The 19380-nt window shown below is 35.7% G+C and overlaps 1 protein-coding gene across 11 annotated transcripts in view; it reads right to left on the reverse strand.

Moving 5' to 3' along the window:
- The window catches only part of Anks1b (ankyrin repeat and sterile alpha motif domain containing 1B), a 972026-nt gene that overhangs the window by 851452 nt on the left and 101194 nt on the right, over nucleotides 1-19380 (reverse strand). For all 11 annotated transcript variants that reach the window (XM_069990836.1, XM_069990828.1, XM_069990821.1 and 8 more), the window contains exons 2-3: nucleotides 11742-11822; nucleotides 5929-6085 (exon numbers count right to left, since the gene is read on the reverse strand). In XM_069990836.1, coding sequence (XP_069846937.1) covers nucleotides 5929-6085; nucleotides 11742-11822 — 238 coding nt within the window. The remainder of the gene's footprint in view (nucleotides 1-5928; nucleotides 6086-11741; nucleotides 11823-19380) is intronic.

Genomic DNA, 19380 nt, shown 5'->3' on the forward strand with positions numbered 1-19380 from the left:
AAAGTCATGCTCTTTGCACTATCTTACACTATGCTATTTTACACTATCTTACACATTGCTATGTTGCCAAAGAAGAACCAGTAGAAATTAGTGTTCTAAAAAGAAAATTTCTAGGGATCTTGCCCCATAATACTGAGGTGGTAGGAAATGGCTGCTTAGATAGCAATTCCCACCCAAAAAGGACAAGGCAAATTCAAACCAAAGTAAATTTTAATCTGTTTCTAGAAAGCATCTCAAGCTTACTCTGAATGATAAAAAGAATACAGACCAGTAAGTTGAGAGTCTAGAGGAAAGATTTAAAAATTTAAAAAGAATAACAAGGGGAGAGGGCGGGAGAGAGCACTAAGAAAGGCTTTTTGGTACTTTGTGTTTCTGCTAAGAATCGACAGAAGGCAGTGGGGAGTCAAATTCACAGGAAAAAAAAAAAAACTATTCATTAAACACAGTGATTAAAAAAAAAAAAAAAAAGCTTAAGACCTGACAGACGGGAATCCACCTGAAGATGGTGTTTTTTCATCATTTGTAGGAAGAGATTCTTTTTTATTTATTTTTATTTTTATTTTTTTGGTGTCAATAATGGGATTTGAAGTTTGGCTTGGGAACTGTCACTAAGCTTTTGTGCTAAGGCTAGCAATCTACCACTTGAGCCACAGCTCCACATCAGGCTTTCTGGTGGTTAACTGGATATGAAAGTCACACACTTTCCTTCCCAACTGGCTTGAAACCTTAATCCTCAGATCTCAATCCTCCTAAATAGGAGGACAGGCAGGAGCAGTGGTGTCTAGTAGGAGTAATTCTTTGGGGTTTTTGTTGTTGATGGTGGTGGTGGTGGTCGTCGTGGGGCTTGAATTCAGGACCTGGGTGCTGTCCCTGAGTTCTTCATCTTGAGTCTAGCGCTCTACTACTTGAACCACAGCACCACTTCCCTGGCAGAAGCAATTCTTATATTTGGTTTGACTGTGTTACTATAATCCTCCTCATAAAAACTGACCACATATAAGTTTAGAAACTGTGATTTGGTATTGTTGTTGTTGCTGTTGTCATAATTGCTGTTTGTCCATTTGTTTGCTTGCTTACTTGCAGTTCTGGGGGTTGAACCCAAGGTCTCCAGCAAGCTAGGTAAGTGCTTAATCACTTTATATGTCCTATTATTTTATACACTATATCATTTTATAGCATAAAAATATGACATAGAATATATGTTCTGACCCACCTAATTTCATTTTGAATTGAATTTGATTGAATTTCATTTTTCTAACTATAGTACCTCCTGGAAAAAAAAAGGAAAAGCTAATTGTGAAGTAATAATTTCTCAAAGAGCTGCTTTCCCATAGTCCTCAAACTATGACAATACAAGAACAAAATTTAAAGTTTTTCTAATATTATCAATTAGCATTGTTCAAATCTCAAGATAAATTATTTCAATATTTTTAACCTATTTTTATCCATGATCAACATATATTTGAACTGTCATACCAGTGGAAACCACTGTAGCTTCTTTACAAAGACATGATTGTATACATATGTCCAGTCACTAGTCTAAATATAAAGCCATCTAATCTGAAATAGACTGTGAAAGAGCATTGATTAATAATTGTTAATATGTATATACAAAAATTCTTAAGCTTTATAGTTTCTTTTTTAAAAAACTAATTTGATGTTCTCTGACAAATTAGACAATGGGTGGCAGAACAAAAAATGACTGAGAAAAACCTATTTATCAAAAGATCTTACTTCAAAGTGAAATATTTAACACAATGTTCAGAAAATGACCAAAGGTAATGTATTTTTGAGATGTGCATCCTCTGATGTTTGCCACATGTTAAAATAGATTTTTAAAAATAGAGAAAAACAAAGTGAAAGTGACGGAAAAATGAATATATATACAACATGTTTATCACCAGACAAAAGGAAATAAATCCATTGTAAAATATAGGAAGTATGTGACAATTACAAAAACCATAATCTGATGGGCACCAGTGGCTTACTACTATAATCCTAGCTAGTCAGGAAGCTGAGATCTGAGGATTACAGTTCAAAGGCAGTCCAAGCAGGAAAGTCCATGAGACTCTTATGTCCTATAAAGTACCCAGAAAAAGCTAGAAGTGGAACTGTGGCTCAAGTGGTAGCGTGCTAGCCTTGAGCACAAAGAGGCTTAGGGACAGAATCCAGGCCCAGACTTCAAGCTGCAAAGCAGAAAAAGAAGAAATTATAAAAACCATAATCTGGAAGGAGACATTGTTTTTCCAAAATTATCACTCCAAGTTAACTACCAATTATAACAGAATAGAATGGTGTACAGGACTTAAGACTGAAATGTGCAACTTAACAATGTCAAGTGACTGATCTCTCCAAACCTCTTACCTGTGCTTGTAAGAATATTATTTTTTCTATAAACCTTACAGTGTGGTTTAGAAATCAAAAGACAATGTATAAAAATGCTTTGAAAACTTCAAACATTAAGATGTAAAATATCTTTATTTTTAAAGATCTATGGTTTCTCTATCTGCAGTTTCAATTACATGCAGTCAATCAAGTTGTTAATATATTAAATGGAAAATTCCAGAAAAAATGACTCAGCAGTTTTAATTTGTGCACTTGTTCTAAGCAGCATAATGAAATCTTACAGCATCCTGTCTATCATGCCCAGATAGTGAATCATCCTTTTGTCCAGTATGTCTATACTGTTATCTACAACTAGGGTTACATAGTGGACATCTCAGTTATCAAATTAGCTCTCATGGTATGCAGAGTTTAAAGCATAAGATCCCAAAGCATAAGAGCAATGATGAAAAGGAGAAACAGAGCACTTCTAGTAGGGCTATGTACTATGATACTATGTAGCTGCAGGACATATAGGAAAAACCATAGTATAAACAAGGTTTGCTATCACTGTCATAGATCTCTCAAGATTAAGGTAGCACTTAATGAGAAAACAAAGATAACTTTCAGAAATTAGAAAGAATCCTTGGATATGGTACATAATTTCAAAAGCATAGTATAATGTATTATTAAGAGATTGGGCCATGGATCAGAAAACCCTGTATTCAAATATGAACTGCATTTCTAAGTAGCTGTATGTAATATCATGTGCAAGTCATTTCATATCTAAGGCTGAATTCTCATACATAGAGGAGGAGTGATCATTATTATCCACCTTTTGTGGCTATAATAGAGCTTACTGAGGCAATGTAGATGAAATGCTTTACACAATGCTTGGCACAAAGTAAACATTCTATAAGTGATAAGATTTAGGATGAAAATACTATATGCTACTGTGTAGAGCCCGAAAGCCAAAGGTCCTTAATTCACATGTCTTTTTTTTTTGGTGGGGGGAAGTCAAAAGTCCTTAATTCACATGCCTTTTTTTGGGGGGGGTGTTGGTCATGGGGCTTGAATTCTGTCCCTCAGCTCTTCAGCTCAAGGCAAGCACTCTAACATTTGAGCCATAGTGCCACTTCCAGTTTTCTGGTGGTTAACTGGAGGTAAGAGTCTCACAGACTTCCCTGCCTGGACTGGCTTTGAACAGCTATCCTCGGATCTCAGCCTCCTAAGTAGCTAGGATTACAGGTGTGAGCCACTGGTGCCTGGCTTCACATGTCATTTTTATTCACTCAATAACATGTGGCCTTAGAAAATTTAGCTTAACTGAGCCTGATTTCTCATCTAAAATGGGAATGATATTGGCTTATTATTTTAAAATTTTATTTATAAAATTTACACTCCCATATCAGAAACTTTTAGGAAAAATGGTATGGAGAACTATGTCACTACTAAAGGAGAATATACTTAGCAAACAAACAAAAATACTTAAAGTATGGCATTTAAAATCTGAGGAAATTTTCTGACTTGCTGGCAATAGGATCCACAACACAAAGGACTAAACCTAAAAAAAAAATTTTAAACCACTGCTTTGCATTTCAATTTCCTTAAAAAAAATTTTATAATGTATCTGTTCAATATTACCAAACAAATGATTCTCTTAACATCAATTGAGCTATAATTTGAAATTTTCAGCTTTCAAATATAAATGAATACTATGTTTTACTTATTTTCATGTCATTTAAAAGCATACTCTTCTTTAACCTTGATTTTGCTTTTCTATTTCATTACTTCAGTTTTGCTTTGCGTCATTCAGACAGTTTTAAGAATAACCACCAGATGGCTCATCCCATAAATGATAAATTTTGGCTTTCTCACGAATAAAATTCTCATAAACGTTCCTTTAACATATCTGAGATAAACACAGCCATATCTGTCATTTAAAAAAAAAGACTGAATGTATTCTTGTGGTAAAATTCCACAGTTTTGTAAACTTATAAACACAAATTTTCATTGCGATGAAAATCAGTAAGATACTTTTCCAACTAATAATTTTTTCTTGTCTAGATCATTTTAAATTGTGTTTGTTTGGGGGAAAAAAAACTATATTTTCTTTCCCTTGCCATTTACAGCTAGCATACATCTTATTCTTTAGTCTGAATTTCAGTCAAAGGTCTGCAAAGCCTACATTTGTTTGAATAATATGCTAATCATACTTGCCCTCCAGTAACCTACTTGCATTGATATTGGACAATTGCCAACCTGAAGCTTAATGCCATGGTTATAATTCAATTATTGGACTGCATACTGATTTTCAAATATAGTTTTATAAAATGGGAACAGCAGGGGGCATACAGAGCTCAAGATGTTTGGTATCATATTGTATTGGAAGGCCATATTTTACATTCTTGAATTTCTGATTTTATGTGTTTTAATACTGAGAAAGGCATTCCTTTTTAAATATGTTCACTATGTATAATATATATTTGTTCCTGTTAGTACTTTGACTTTATCAGCATCATATGATTCTGTAATTTTGCTCAATTTATTCTGTGTGTGTGTGTGTGTGTGTGTGTGTGTATAAAAATGGGGAAGGAGGAAAAAAAGGAGTCAGAAAGGCAAGGAGAGAGGGAAGACAAAAAATGTTTAACTTAATACCTGAGTAGTAACTGTATATAGTGTATTTTACATTTTGATTTGCAAAGAGTGTGCTTCACTGCCTTCTCTGGGAAGGGACCAAATTCCAGCCTTTTACCCCTATTGTCAATGCCCCTTGTCAGTAGGAAGTAGCCAGAGAGAATCCGGGTCCTATTCCATGATTATTAAAAGGCTGGAATGTAAGGTCCACTCCTGGATGATGAGCAGACTCCACCCTCCTCGCAGCAAAGTCTCCACCCAGTACCTGCATTATCTAGGCAACTGGCACACTTGGAAGAGGTCACATCTGTATCTGCTGAGGTCACATCTGAATTTGATGTAGCCACACCTTTCTTCCCCCATACCCTAGATAAGGCCTAGCCCAGGCCCAGACACCCTCTTTCCTAGCTCTTTTCTAGCTCTTTCCCAGCTCTCTCTTTCCCAGCTCTCTTTTTCCAAGCTCTCTTTCCCAGGCCTTTTCCAGCCATGTGGAGGGCCAACGTAGCCTGGTGCCAGCCAGAATGATGAATAAACCTACCCCTTACCTGAAGAAAAAAAAAAAAAGTGCTATGTAAATGGTAAAGCATTATGCAAGGGATAGCTATCATTATTGTTTTAGCATTTAAAATTTTATTAAGGAACACTCTAATTCTCATTACAAATATAAATGCTGTTCTAGCTTTAAGTATTCAACAGCTATAAAATAGATTATATAAGGCAGGTAAAAATACTGCACAAGTACTTCCTTTAAGTGGGATTTCTCTCATTAAAATCATATCTTCACAAATGGCTGGCTTAGTGCCTATATACCATGCCCATATGTTTGAATATTTCAAATTTGTTCTTTAGGAAATTCAGCATTGCAAATGTTTGGGGCAGAGTAACAATAAAAGTAATTTCTCAATGTGGCTTTGCCTTTGCAAAACACTTCAATAAATTATAGGCTGAAAAAATATTTGACAAGTGCACCTGTTCATTGACTCTGGAATGTGATGGTCCATGATGAATAAGAATTTTCACAATTTCCACATCTCCTTTCCAGGCAGCCAAATGAATAGGAAAATAACCTTTGTTATCTGCTACATTTGTTGATGCCTCATATTGAAGTAGTTTGAGAACTATGTCCCTAGAAAGAAGAAAACAAAAAAATAAAAGAACACAACAGAAAAGAAAACATACTAAACAACACAGATTTCATTAGATTGATATATTTCATTAGATTGATATTTTGATATATATTAGAGGCTGACTGGTATTTAAAGAAAAATTCAAGGCATTAAATCATAAAATTGGGTTTAAGAGTTTGCATAGTCAACACAATTTTTTACTTACAACATGCACACACATACTTTGTACTGACTAACCAATGAACTACTACCTAGAATTCATTTGGGTAAAACATTTATTTTATTAACCCAATAAATTTATTTTATTAACCCAATTAACACAAGTGTGGTATTAGGTCAGTGTTAAAAATTTTAAAGGTTAATTATCTTTCAGTCATGGTATATAACACACTTCAAATGTATGTCGCCATATGTTGCATTACCCTTTCTCCTCCAAGACTAAGGAATGATTTCAAGGACAAAAATTCATTTAAGAGATAAGTTCTGCCATTGATGCAATTTCAACATATAGTCAAATCACAGTTATTTGAAGATTCCATATTCATGCTTCACCAGGATTTCAAAGTAAAACTTTTTTATTATTGTTAAATGGTTGTACAAAGCAGTTGCCATTCACCAAAAGTTTTTTTGAGGGGAAGGGGTAAGTGGGGAAATGTTGGTCCTGGGGCTTAAATTTAGAGCCTGCACTGTCCCTGAGCTTCTTCTGCTCAAGGCTAGTACTCTACTACTTGAGGTACAGATCAACTAACAGCTTTTTTTGGTAGTTTAATGGAGATAAGAGTCTCACAGACTTTTCTGCCTGGGCTGGCTTTGAACAGAGATCCTCAGATCTCAGCCTCCTGAGTTGCTAAGATTACAAGAATGGGCCATGGGTGGCCAGCTTAACAAAGCATCTTATGAATACAATGTGTCTTACTCAATGTCACCTCTTTGAACACCCTCATCCCTGTCTCCCAGCCCTCTCTTCCCTACTGTTTCTAATTTTGTAAGATATGCATTAAATATTTTGCTGCATTTTGCCCCCTCAAAGTAAAACTCTTGAATTAAAGTAAGCCCAGGAAGAATTAATTAATAATGTTGCTATACATTAAACTGAACTCTGTAAAAGAATCAAAAAAGGAATTCTAAACAAAACTATTTTCATTTAGATATGTTTAAGACACAAATTCTAATATTTCATTAAGGGCTATCCCAGACACATACATATATACATACAATTATAGTATATTCTAACATTATTTCTTAGGTAAAAATCAATAGGATATATGTAACAGAAAAAATAATTTTTACAAAACCAAGGCTCTGCAAGTCATAAATAAAAAAATAGAGAAAATCTGAATACATCAAGGCTAGATTTCTGATAGCTCACAAGAAACATTCACCTATTATACAAAATAATGATGTTACTTTATGAACTGATAAAAAAAAAAAAAACACTGCCCTAAATGTGACCTAAATAGTCAACTCAGTTGCTACGTGTATGAAATCCTACAGAATGACAGAAATATATTATAGGACCATTTAGAAAGTTACCTAAAGTTTCTAGTGATAAGATTTCTGACAAACTAAGCAATACTTGTATCTTTTTTTTTTTTTTGGGGGGGGGGGTCCGGTCGTGGGGCCTGAACTCTGGGCCTGGGCGCTGTCCCTTAGCTCTTTAGCTCAAGGCTAGCACTCTACCACTTGAGCCACAGCACCACTTTCGGCTTTTTTCTTTTTTTTGGCATGTATTTTTAAAGCCAGTATTATTTTTGTGTGTGTGAAAATACCTTACAGAGGGGTTACAATTACATGAGCAAAGTAATGAGTACCATTTCTTATCAAGCATTGTTGCCTCCTCCTTTGTTTCCCCTTCCTATCCCTTCCCATCTCCCCTCTCCGCCCCCCCCCCACGCCAAAGTTGTAAAGTTCATTTTTAACATCTCATTATTGTACATCTCATTGTTGCAATGGGTCCACCTGTATCCCTATTAAAACAATTTATTTTTTCCCTTCCCCTCCACAAATTATACCAACATTAAATACAGTGAAATCAGGGGTTATATCGTGGGGAAGGGCCAGTACTATTTTAAAAGACCTAAATTTAGAAGGCTTGGGTTTGAACCACAGCTATACAAACTACCTAACACTGTGACCCTGGAAAATTTTAGTCTCATTTCCTTTTACTTTTCTGTAAACAATACTGTAATAATGATAATGATCCTACTAAAGTCTGATAAAAGAAATAAATGAGATAACAAAAGACAAGTCATTTTATAAATAACAAGACACTATATAAATATTAGCACTAGTCCCAAGTAAAACTAAAAAACTTTAAATATAAAAATGTTTATGGAAAATCACCTTTCAAAAGATTATCTGGCCCAACCACATAGGGGTTCACACCTGTAATCCTAGCTGTTCAGAGAGGCTGAGATCTCAAGATCATGGTTAGAGGCAACCTAGGACAGTAAGTCTGTAAAACTCTTATCTTCAATTAACTACCAAAAAGCTAGAAGTAGAGCTGTAATTCAAGTGGTAGAGTGTTAGTCTTGTGCATAACAGCTCTGGGACAATGTCCAGGCCCCGAATTCAAGTACCAAAACAAGCACAAAAACATAATAAGTAAATAAAAAGAATTCAAAAAATCAGACGTTCACATCATCCTCTTTGTCTCTCTCCATAAAGAGTTGTTATGTAAGGTCTTCCATTTTGAGATACTGAGGTAATAAGGATTCAATTACTACTTTTAAGTAACAAAAACTTCTAAGAACCAGAAGATCTTGCTTAAAGTCCCAATTCTCTACTAGTTATGAAGTTGGTTACCTTGAGGCAAATCAAATAGCCTCCATCTCTCTTTCAAATATTATTAATATAGCCAGGCACTGGCAGCTGTAATTCTAGCTGTATTGAGTAGCTGTAATTCTTGTACTCAAGCGGCTGAGATCCTCAGATCACAGTTCAATGACAACCTGTGCAGGGAAGAGTCCATGAGGCTCTCATCTCCAAAAAGCCAGAAGTGGAGCTGTTGCTTAAGTGGTAAAATACTAGCCTTGAGGAAAAAAAAAAAAAAAGCCAACTAAGAACTTGAGGCCCTAAGTTTAAGCCCCAGTACTAACATATAGATAATAAACATACTTTTAATATAATAGTAATGTAGAATGATATGTTATCAAAAGGTATTCAAGACTGACTAGTGCCATGTTAACAATTCTAGTAACTTTTTAAACTGAAATGCTTCAGTGTTTCAGAAGCTGGTCAAACTACATATCTAGAATTAAAAAGGAGTTATCCTACTATAAAATAAATTCCTCTAAATTAATGCTAAAGACAATTACAAGAAATGTTTTTAATTTCCTTTCTTCATGATAAGCAAATAAAAAAATTCTAAAACTTCTCCTATAAAGCAATTCCTTCTGATATGGTTTGGATATAGCTTGAGAATACGAGAATTTATGTGTTTGGTACTCATGATGAGGCATTAAGAATATGTAAACCTAGGCTGGGAAGGTAGTTCAGTGGCAGAGTGCTTACCTTGCATGCATGAGGCCCTGGGTTCAATTCATATTAAAGTGGCAAAAATAAAACATGATATTTCTAATATAATGAATGAGGGATACTTTTATCAAACACAAAATTGAATTAGTCATATTTACAAAAACATGTAAATTGATTATACTCTGATACTTGGCATAAAAATTTAACTCAAAAGAAACATAGGTCCCATGGTTTCCCTTATTTGCAATAACTAGTATATGCCTAGGATAATCTTACCAGACAAGCAGAAAAGATCAAAAGCTACGTACACATGACAATATAAGATAATACTAAGCGAAATGAACCTCAAGATAGGGACACAAGAGGTTTTTTCTTTGTCGCTGTTGTTTTTAATGTACTATGTGATTTTTGTTTCTTTTGTATGGTCTTTCCCCATGGTATAACCCTTGTTGTCACTGTATTTGATTCCAGTACCCTGAATCTTGTGAGTACATTTTTCTAACTTGGGGAGGGGAAGGGGAATAACAAAATGCTGAAACAAGGATACAGGTTATAACAATGAGATGTACATTATAACAATGAGATGTACAAGACAGTATGTTGAAAATGAACTTTACAACTTGGAGGTGGGGAGGGGAGTATATGAAGAGGTGGGGCAGAAAGGAATATCAGGGGGAAAACAAAGGAGGGGGTAACAATGGAAATGGACTCATTACCTTACTCATGTAACTGTAACCCCTCTGTACAGTGTCTTTACAATAAAAAATTTTTAATTAAGTCATATTACTGATTTATATACACAAAATACCACCTTCTCCTGTCTAGTCAGGAGACAAAATCCTTCTGATCTCACTTTTCCAGCTGCTAAGATGATAGGTACGTGCCACCAAATCCAAATATTGTTCAGATGGGGTCACATGAACTCTTCGTCTTTGTTGTTGTTTTGTTTTGTTTTTGTCAGTTGTGGGGCTTGAACTCTGGGCTTGGGCACTGTCTCTGCACTCTTCAGCTCAAGGTGAGCACTCTACTGCTTAAGCCACAGTGACACCTCCAGTTTTCTAGAGGTTAATTGGAGAGATGAGACTCACGGACTTTTCTCCCTGTGCTGGCTTCAAACTGTGATCCTCAGATCTCAGACTCCTGAGTAGTTAGAATTACAGGTATGAGCCACCAGCGCTCAGCACATGAACTGTTTCAAAGGCTGGCCTCAAACCATGATCATCTCTCTTTCTCTCGTGTAGAATTTCAGATGTAAACTACTGCCAGACCACTAGATTTATGCAATGTTTCAAGAGTGTCTTGGTGATAAATAATGAGAAAAGAATTGTATATTTCTTACAGTGAGAGGTTATGGCTATCAGGTTTAAAATCAAATAGAACCAAGTCTCATGTGCTTCAACTTACAGAATAACAACTATATATTAGATGGGAAAGTAAAATATAACTAGTATTTTTAAAACATTAATGATCAAATCTAAAGTGCTAAAGCTACAAAAACTATCTTGAATTATTCTTTAAAAAAGAAAACAGAGAAATATAAGGATCATTTTTCTTCTATAAGGACAGAAATCTGAATTACTTAGAAGATACATCATACTTTGCCACTAAGTGGTGGGTTACTAGCTGAAATACTAGATACAAAGTGGTGGTTATGGTTATGGTTACAGTTATACATTCTTCACATCCCATGAAATACACTATCCACTACTGAAAAACAATTCCCTAAGTTTAAAATGTTTACAGTTTTAAAGTTTAAAACAAGAAAGATGATTCTGAAATACATGAAAGCATTTTGCTAAATATGAAGGAGTTGAATATGGTTCATATACATATCCATGGCTTATAATAACAAGATTGTACTACCAGTGAATATTTCTATGTTGGGTGAGGATTAAAAAAACACCAAACAGGATAGTGTTATAAAGTTGTTTTATTCTATCCTCTTCCCAAAACTACATATGGTCCTGTTACTGCCTTTATCTTCCCTGGGTAAAGTTTGATTATTTCAGAGTATTGCAGTTCACACTCAGTACACAATCATCCTTGACATCCTTGCACCTCTCCAAATTCACCTAAGACAGGTAGACTCATGGCAACATACAAAATATATCATCAGAAATAATTTTATCACATGTAATTCAGTACACAAGAATTCTAGTCAAAATAAGTAGCACTTACTTATGTCCATTTAAGGCTGCATGGTGTAAAGCAGTGTAACCAGAACTATCTGTGCAGTTGACATTGGGGCCTCGCCAGATACTGAAAATGAAGCACAGCATAGAGTTAATGGTTAAAAATCAGGCTTAGAAAAACATAACAAAATTCAAAAGTTCCACAACCAACAGCATGTAGTATATGAAAAATCTTAATCATGTAGTAAACAATTGTCATTTTTCATTCATATCCCTCAAAGTAACTTAATTTATCTGGTGCAGGGAATATAACTATCTTCAGGAATTATTAGTGAGTGTGTATTAACTGCAATGCATTAAACCTGCTTCTAAAAACTCCTAATGGCTATTATTACTTAAATATTAACATTTGGATATATATTCTCTATCAGAGAATAAAGATTAATGATGACACCTGCCTCTTCCCTTTTAACACACTACATAAGCAGTAGCTTATGTAAGGTAAAACTCATTTTTTCCTTGTGGGAAGAATACAAATTCTTCTTGCTATTCCATTGCTACCAAGAAAATATAATCAATATTTCATACTTGAAAATAAAATTAAAATATTGGGACTACTGTAAATCATAACAAATCTGCAATTATTAATATATTTACAATATATTCTGGAGATAATATGGAAGAACCCATTTTAGCTGGGCACTAATAGCTCATGCCTGTAATCCTAGCTACTCAAGGAGGTGAATTCTGAGAATTGCATTTTGAAGCCAGCCCAGGCAGGAAGGTTTGTGTGACTGACCCTTATCTCCAATAAACTACCAAAAAGCTGCTAGTGGAGCTATAGCTCAATTGGTAGAGAACTAGACTTGAACAGAAGAGCTCAAGGACAGTAGGTAGGCCCTGAGTTCATGGCCCAAGGCCAGCACAAAAGAAAGGAAGGAAGAAAGGAAGAAAGGGAGGGAGGGAGGGAGAGAGGGAGGGAAAGGAGGAAAGGAAAGGAAAGAAAGGAGGAAAGGAAAGGAAAGGAAAGGAAAGGAAAGGAAAGGAAAGGAAAGGAAAGGAAAGGAAAGGAAAGGAAAGGAAAGGAAAGGAAAGGAAAGGAGTAAGGAAAGGAGTAAGGAAAGGAGTAAGGAAAGGAGTAAGGAAAGTTAAGGAGTAAGGAAAGAAGTAAAGAAAGAAAGAAAGAAAGGAAGAAAGAGCGGGACATCAGTGGCTCACACCTGTAATCCTAGCTACCCAGGAGGCTGAGATCTGAGGATCACAATTCAAAGCCAGCCTGGGCAGGAAAGTCCATGAGACTCTTATCTCCAATTAATTTATCTCCAATTAACCACCAGAAAACCAGAAGTGGTGCTGTGGCTCAAGAGGTAGAGTGCTCGCCCTGAGCTGGAGAGCTGAGGGAAAGCACCCAAGCCCAGAGTTCAAGTCCTTCGCCAGCAAAATAAATAAATAAAAATAAAATAAAATACTGAAAGACTAATTTCCTGAAAAATGAACAAGAATTACTTTAATTGATGTTCATGATGATATGAAAATTATCAAAGTTATTATATAACGACAAACTGAATATTCATGAAATATTTATTATAAACCATTCATAGGTTACATATTAAGATAGATATATAGAGCAAAAATCATAACTCAAGGTCTTTCTTTATCAGAAGACAGACTAATGGGGAGGTCAGACACGTGAGCTAATAATTAAGAGTACTGAGATAATTAAGGTACCAGAGAACACACAAAACAGCTATTGCAAATGAAAGATTGAGAGTATACAATTATGATGAAGAGTTCCTCAAAAATTTCAAAAAACTGGGCTGGGAAGATGGCTCAGTGGTAGAGTGCTTGCTTTGCATGCATGAGGCCCTAGGTTCGATTCCTCAGCACCACATAAGCCAAAAAAAGCCAGAAGTGGCGCTCAAGCTGAAGAGCTGAGAGACAGTGCCCAGGCCCAGAGTTCAGGCCCCAGGACCAACAACAAAAAAAAAAATCCAAAAAACTAGTAAAATTAGGTGTATTTAGCAAAGTCACAAGATACTACATATATATGTATATGTAATATATATGTATGTATATATACATGTGTATATACATATGTACATATTTGTGGGGGGGTATATGTGTGTGTGTGTGTGTGTGTGTGTGTGTGTGTGTGTGTGTGTGTGTATGTACTTTTTTTGTCAGTCATGGGCTTGAACACAGAGCCTGGGTGCTTTACCTGAGCTTTTCTGCTCAAGGCTAATGCTCTACCACTTTGAGCCACAGCTCCACTTCTGGTTTTCTGGTGGATAACTGGAGATAAGAATCTCATGAACTTTCCTGACCAGGCTTGCTTTGAACCACAATCCTCTGGTCTCTGCCTTCTGAGTAACTAGAATTGCAGGCATAAGCCACTAGTGCCAGGCTTTATATATGATTTTTTTAGATGCTAGTAAAGATCAGTAGCTGAATGTTTAAAGAAAATAGAAAATGGTTACAAAATGGACCATTTAATGAAGAATATAAAATATTTGGAATAGACTTGATAAAAGATATGCAAACCTATACCGTGCAGACTACAAAATATTGCTGAGAAAAAGGAAAGAGGGATTAAACAAATGGTAAAATATGCCAAGTCAATGGATCAAAACTGTTCTAATATCAGGTTTTCACAAATTGATTTTTAGTTCAATGCAATTAAATCACAGTCCCAGCAAGCTGTTTTACAGAAACTGACTGCCTTTAAAATCATATGGAAATGCACAGGATATGAAAGCCAAGAAAAATGAAGTGGAAATTTACACATCTGATATCAAGATTATGAAAAAAAATACAGTAAACAGACTGACAGTGTAGTAGTTGAAAGAAGAACAGATCAATAGATCATAATGGAGAAACAGAAAGTTCAGACAGACTCCAGTATGTATGTTATTGTTTTTGACAAAGATTCAATGGAAATTCATTAGAGTCTTTTCAAAAATGATGCTGAAACAAATGGGTAGTCTAGGGACAAAATAAAATCTTGATATATAGCTCCCTCATCATGCCATGCATACTACTAAAACTGAATCACAAATATAAAAGTGAGACCAAAAACTATAAATTTCTGCAAGTAAATGTAGAGGAGAATTTTTGTGATCTTGAGTTAAGCCAAAATTTCTTAACTGTGATATTAAAAGCATAACCCACAGAAAGTAATTTGATCAACTAGACTACACCAAAATAAAGAGATTTTAGTCCTCAACAGCATTGTTAAAGAGAATGAAAACAAAATGGACTTGGGGCGAGGCAAGGGGGGGGAGGGGGAAGATTTGGATAAATCAAATATCACAATACAGTTTTTGAACCAGAATAAATAATCTTCTAAATGCACTAAGAAAATCAACATCCCTATTCAAAATGAGCAAACAACAGATATTTTTATAGAAACTTTATGCAGTTGGTAAATAAGAATATGGAAAGAAGACAGGTATAGTAGAGTAGGTCTGTGATCCCAGTACTCTGGGGATAAAGCAGGAGGATCATGTGCTTAAGGCCAGCCTAGACTATAGAGCAAGTTCAAAGCTAGCCCAGGCTATATAGCAAGCCTTGGCCTCAGGAAAAAAGAAAAGATACTCAACATCATTTTTCTTTTAAGTAGTAAAAACTTAAAAATTAAGGCTCAAGATATGAAAATGAAGGTGAAGAAATTCTGAGACACCAGAAATGAAAAGGATTCTAAGGAACTACTGTTACAGTTTGAATATGAAATTTTCTCCATCAGTTCTTACAGCAAAGGCTTGGTCAGAGTCCATGGTCCTATTTCAGGAGATGGCAGAAACAGGGAATGAGAAATCAAGGTGGAGAAAGTGAGTCGCCTCAGGTAGATAAAGATGAGGGAGGAAATTCAAATACGCTTTTATGTCTAAAAGAAAACTGATAGGATATGGTTTCCATATAGATAAGAATAAGAGAATGACTGGAGTATCTACTATGAATGAAATATATCCATAGTGATACAGCTCTATTTGACAGAATTGCAGGGCAGTGATATTTTCTGGGGGAAGCCAAGTTTCAGTTAAAGATGCCTAGAAGACTACACTGCTCATTATATTTCAGGAAAAGAAATGAGAAAACACTGCAAATTCACGTGTGTGTGCGTGTGTGTGTGTGTGTGTGTGTGTGTGTGTGTGTGTGTGTGTGTAATTAGACCTTGTGAATAGTTACCAAGGGAAGATATTTATAACCATGTATAAGATCCATATATTTTATTTATCTATACCATCTCAAGGCCCTAGTATGAACAATAAAGAATTATAATGAGGCATTTTAAAAGTCCACACAACATGTCTTTTTCTGGCTGAATAAAAGTGGATAAATGTGGGCATTTTGGATAGCACTGAGATTTGAATTCAGGGGCTCAAGTGCTTACTTAAAGCACTCTACTACTATTTACTTGAGCCACGCCCCTCATATATTTTATGTTTGTTTTTCAGAGTCTTGCACTTTTTTTTGTGAACAGAGGGGTTACAATTATATGGGCAAGATAATGAGTACATTTCTTATCAAGCATTGTAGCCTCCTCCCCCTTTGTTTCCCATTCCCATCCCCATCCTTTCCCATCCTCCCCTCCCCGCCCCCCATATCCCCCATCCTCTTCTTCCTCCCCCCCCAACCAAAGTTGTAAAGTTCATTTTCAACATAACGACTTGTACATCTCATTGTTGCAATGGGTCCACCTGTATCCCTATTTAAACTATTTGTTTTTTCCCTTCCCCTCCACAAATTATACCAACATCAAATACAATGAAAGCAGGGGTTATACCGTGGGGGAGGGACATACAAAGCAACAAAGAAATAGAGAGTCTTGCACTTTTGCCTGGACTTGCCTCAGACTTCAATCATCCTACATCCCCAGTAACTGGGATTTCAGGTATGTACCACTATACCTGGCCAAGATTCATCATATTTTAAATAAGGATAAAAAGTTAGTAAAATATATTTATATACATATGACTACAGACAGAGCTTATAGATAGCCACAATTTCACAGAATATCTACAAACTTTTGAAATACCATAAACAAGCCAAACTAAAACCCTTCCGACTAAAAACTTAAAAAAAATAAGCTTTAATATTTAAAAGTTCAAGCTTTGAGTTTTTCATTCCAGACAGCTACTCTGGAAATCGATCATCATTATACACCCCCCCCCCCCATCAATCTTTTGGAAAATCCATCAAGAACAACATAAGACTGTGTCACTTTTGTTGTCCCTATCTGATTCTTGACACATTAGATAACTCCAGGGCGCAAGATATGCAGTTCACACTCAATGCCTCAATGCTTCTAATGTCTCAGGCAGGGTTGAATATGTAAAAAGGGACTTCTGACTTAGTGAAGCCTTTGGAATAGATGAATTTTGAATTTCAGACAAATGGGTTTTAATACGTTCAAGAACAGCAAGGAGACTAATATGGTTAGAGCAACAAGGCCATGGGAGAAAGCAAGTCAGTGATATACAGCCAGATCACAATGAGCCTTGAGGCTACTCTGACTTTGCTTTTCACTAATAAGAAAAACCACTGATGGGTTCTGAAGAAATAAAATGGCATCATTTACATTATTAAATATCATGCTGAAGAAGTAGAGCATATGCCTAGCAGCACAAAGCCCTGTGTTAGATGCATCACCATCATCATCATCATCATCATAATTTTGTTTCTGTTTGGTTTGGTTTGGTAATTGAACCCAGGGCCCTTGGTATGCTACCACTTGAGCTTAAGGGCAGTTAGAAATAGAAGGCACCTGGGACAAAGGCACATAGAGCAGGGAAACAAAGAAAGGATGTAGTAAATCACCTTTCTAGTTCTTGCCCTGGTGGGGAGCAGGTTCTAAGTCTAGCATGTGTGCTTAGATCAAAGGCAAAAGCAGAAGGCAAATCCTCCCATTTTCCCCTTCCTGTTCCAGGATGGGAAGAATCCAGCCAGATAGACACTTAGCTCCAATTGGAAAGGCCTTGGCAATGAGCAAGCAATACTGCTTAGCAAAGCAAACCAAAGATACAGCTCAAAAACAAGGGAACTAGGGACCAGATATCTACCTGGACCACACAAAAAGACCTCAGATTTTCCTTCACTGGGTGACAGGGAGATAGTCTCCCAACCTGGGGAGTTCACTAATTCTTTCTACTTTCTTTCATGGCATTCCTTTCACCTTCAAATAAACTTACTTTGTTTACCTTAAACACTACTTTTTATTCTTTAAAGGGCAGAGTAAAGGACCACAAAAGCCCCTAGGATCATATCACTCTATACCTAAAGCCATGTTTCTCTGGGAAATCAGTTACTTTTGTTTTCTAATCTATGAACTAAAAACTAGTATCTTATATTCACATTTCTACTACCACTGTAATGCTTGATGCTCTGTAATGTTGTTTTTGTTTTGTTTTGTTTTCTTGATTAGCCATCATGGTTCTATTTTATTGGAATATTCAAAGATTTGGTCAGTTAACTTTATTTTTATTAAACATTTATCCATTTTTTATTTGTACATTTACTTTTTATTTACTTTGTAACTAAAAGAATATAATCATCCCAATTTTCATTTGTTTTCTTTTTACTATTTCTTTAAGTTGAATACTTAACTGGTTTAATTTGATTCTCTCTTACTTAAAAGTAAAAGCACAATAGGTGGTAACTTTTTCTTCGTCTGTCTTGGGGCTTGAACTCAGAGCCTGGGTGCTGTCCCTGAGTTATTTCACTCAAGGCTAGCTTTCTACCACTATGAGCCTTAGAGTCACCTCCAGTTTTCTGGAGGTTAATTAGAGATAAGAATCTCACGGATTTTCGTGCCTGAGTTGGCTTTGAACTGCAATCCTCAGAGCTCAGCCTCCAGAGTAGCTAGGATTACAACTATTAATATATGGTAACATTTTTTACTGGGTATGGTTTTGTCATATCATTTAGGTTTTGACAAGACATATTTTCAATTGTAAATATAGAGTGTAAACCCTAAAAATTAGGATTATTTTTAAAATCTGTGTTTATATTCATTACTTTTGGGGGTGAGGGGGGTCATGGGGCCTGAACTCAGCTCAAGGCTAGCACTCTACCACTTGAGCTATAGCACCACTTCTGGCTTTTTCTGCTTATGTGGTGCTTAGGAGATGACCCCAGGGCCTCATGCATGCAAAGCAAGCACTCTACCACTGAGCCACCTTCCCAGCTCAGATTCATTACTCTTAATGACATCTTTTTAGATTTATCACATTACCTACCACATTATAGTCAATGAATGACTATTCGATTTCAAATGATTTCTTTACATTTTCTTTGAAAACTAGAATACTGCATTTAAAAAAATATATTACAAGTACGAAGATTCTTTGCTTGACCAAACTTTAGTCATGGTCTTGAAACTTTTCTAAGACCTATCTGTGTACTTCCAATTTTAGGAGAAACCTTGCTAAGTCAATTTAGCAAGTACCCCCACTAGATAACTGATCATTCTCAATAACTGATAAGATTTCTAACCTTGCACCATTCTTCCAAGGGATGTCTGATCACCTAGTCTGTCTTCATCTTGAACTCCATTAGCCCATTTAGCCAGAATTTTCCCTTAACCACCACATTTTCTGTTAGCAATTTTTCATCCACTAATCCCCAATTTCTTCCTGAGCTATAAATTATTCTTGTTATATTTGAAGTCAAGACCAAATTCCCTTCTA

The sequence above is a fragment of the Dipodomys merriami genome, unplaced genomic scaffold, assembly GCF_024711535.1.
Source record: "Dipodomys merriami isolate MVZ:Mamm:240054 unplaced genomic scaffold, mDipMer1.0.p SCAF_10, whole genome shotgun sequence".
Classification (NCBI taxonomy): Eukaryota; Metazoa; Chordata; class Mammalia; order Rodentia; family Heteromyidae; genus Dipodomys; species Dipodomys merriami.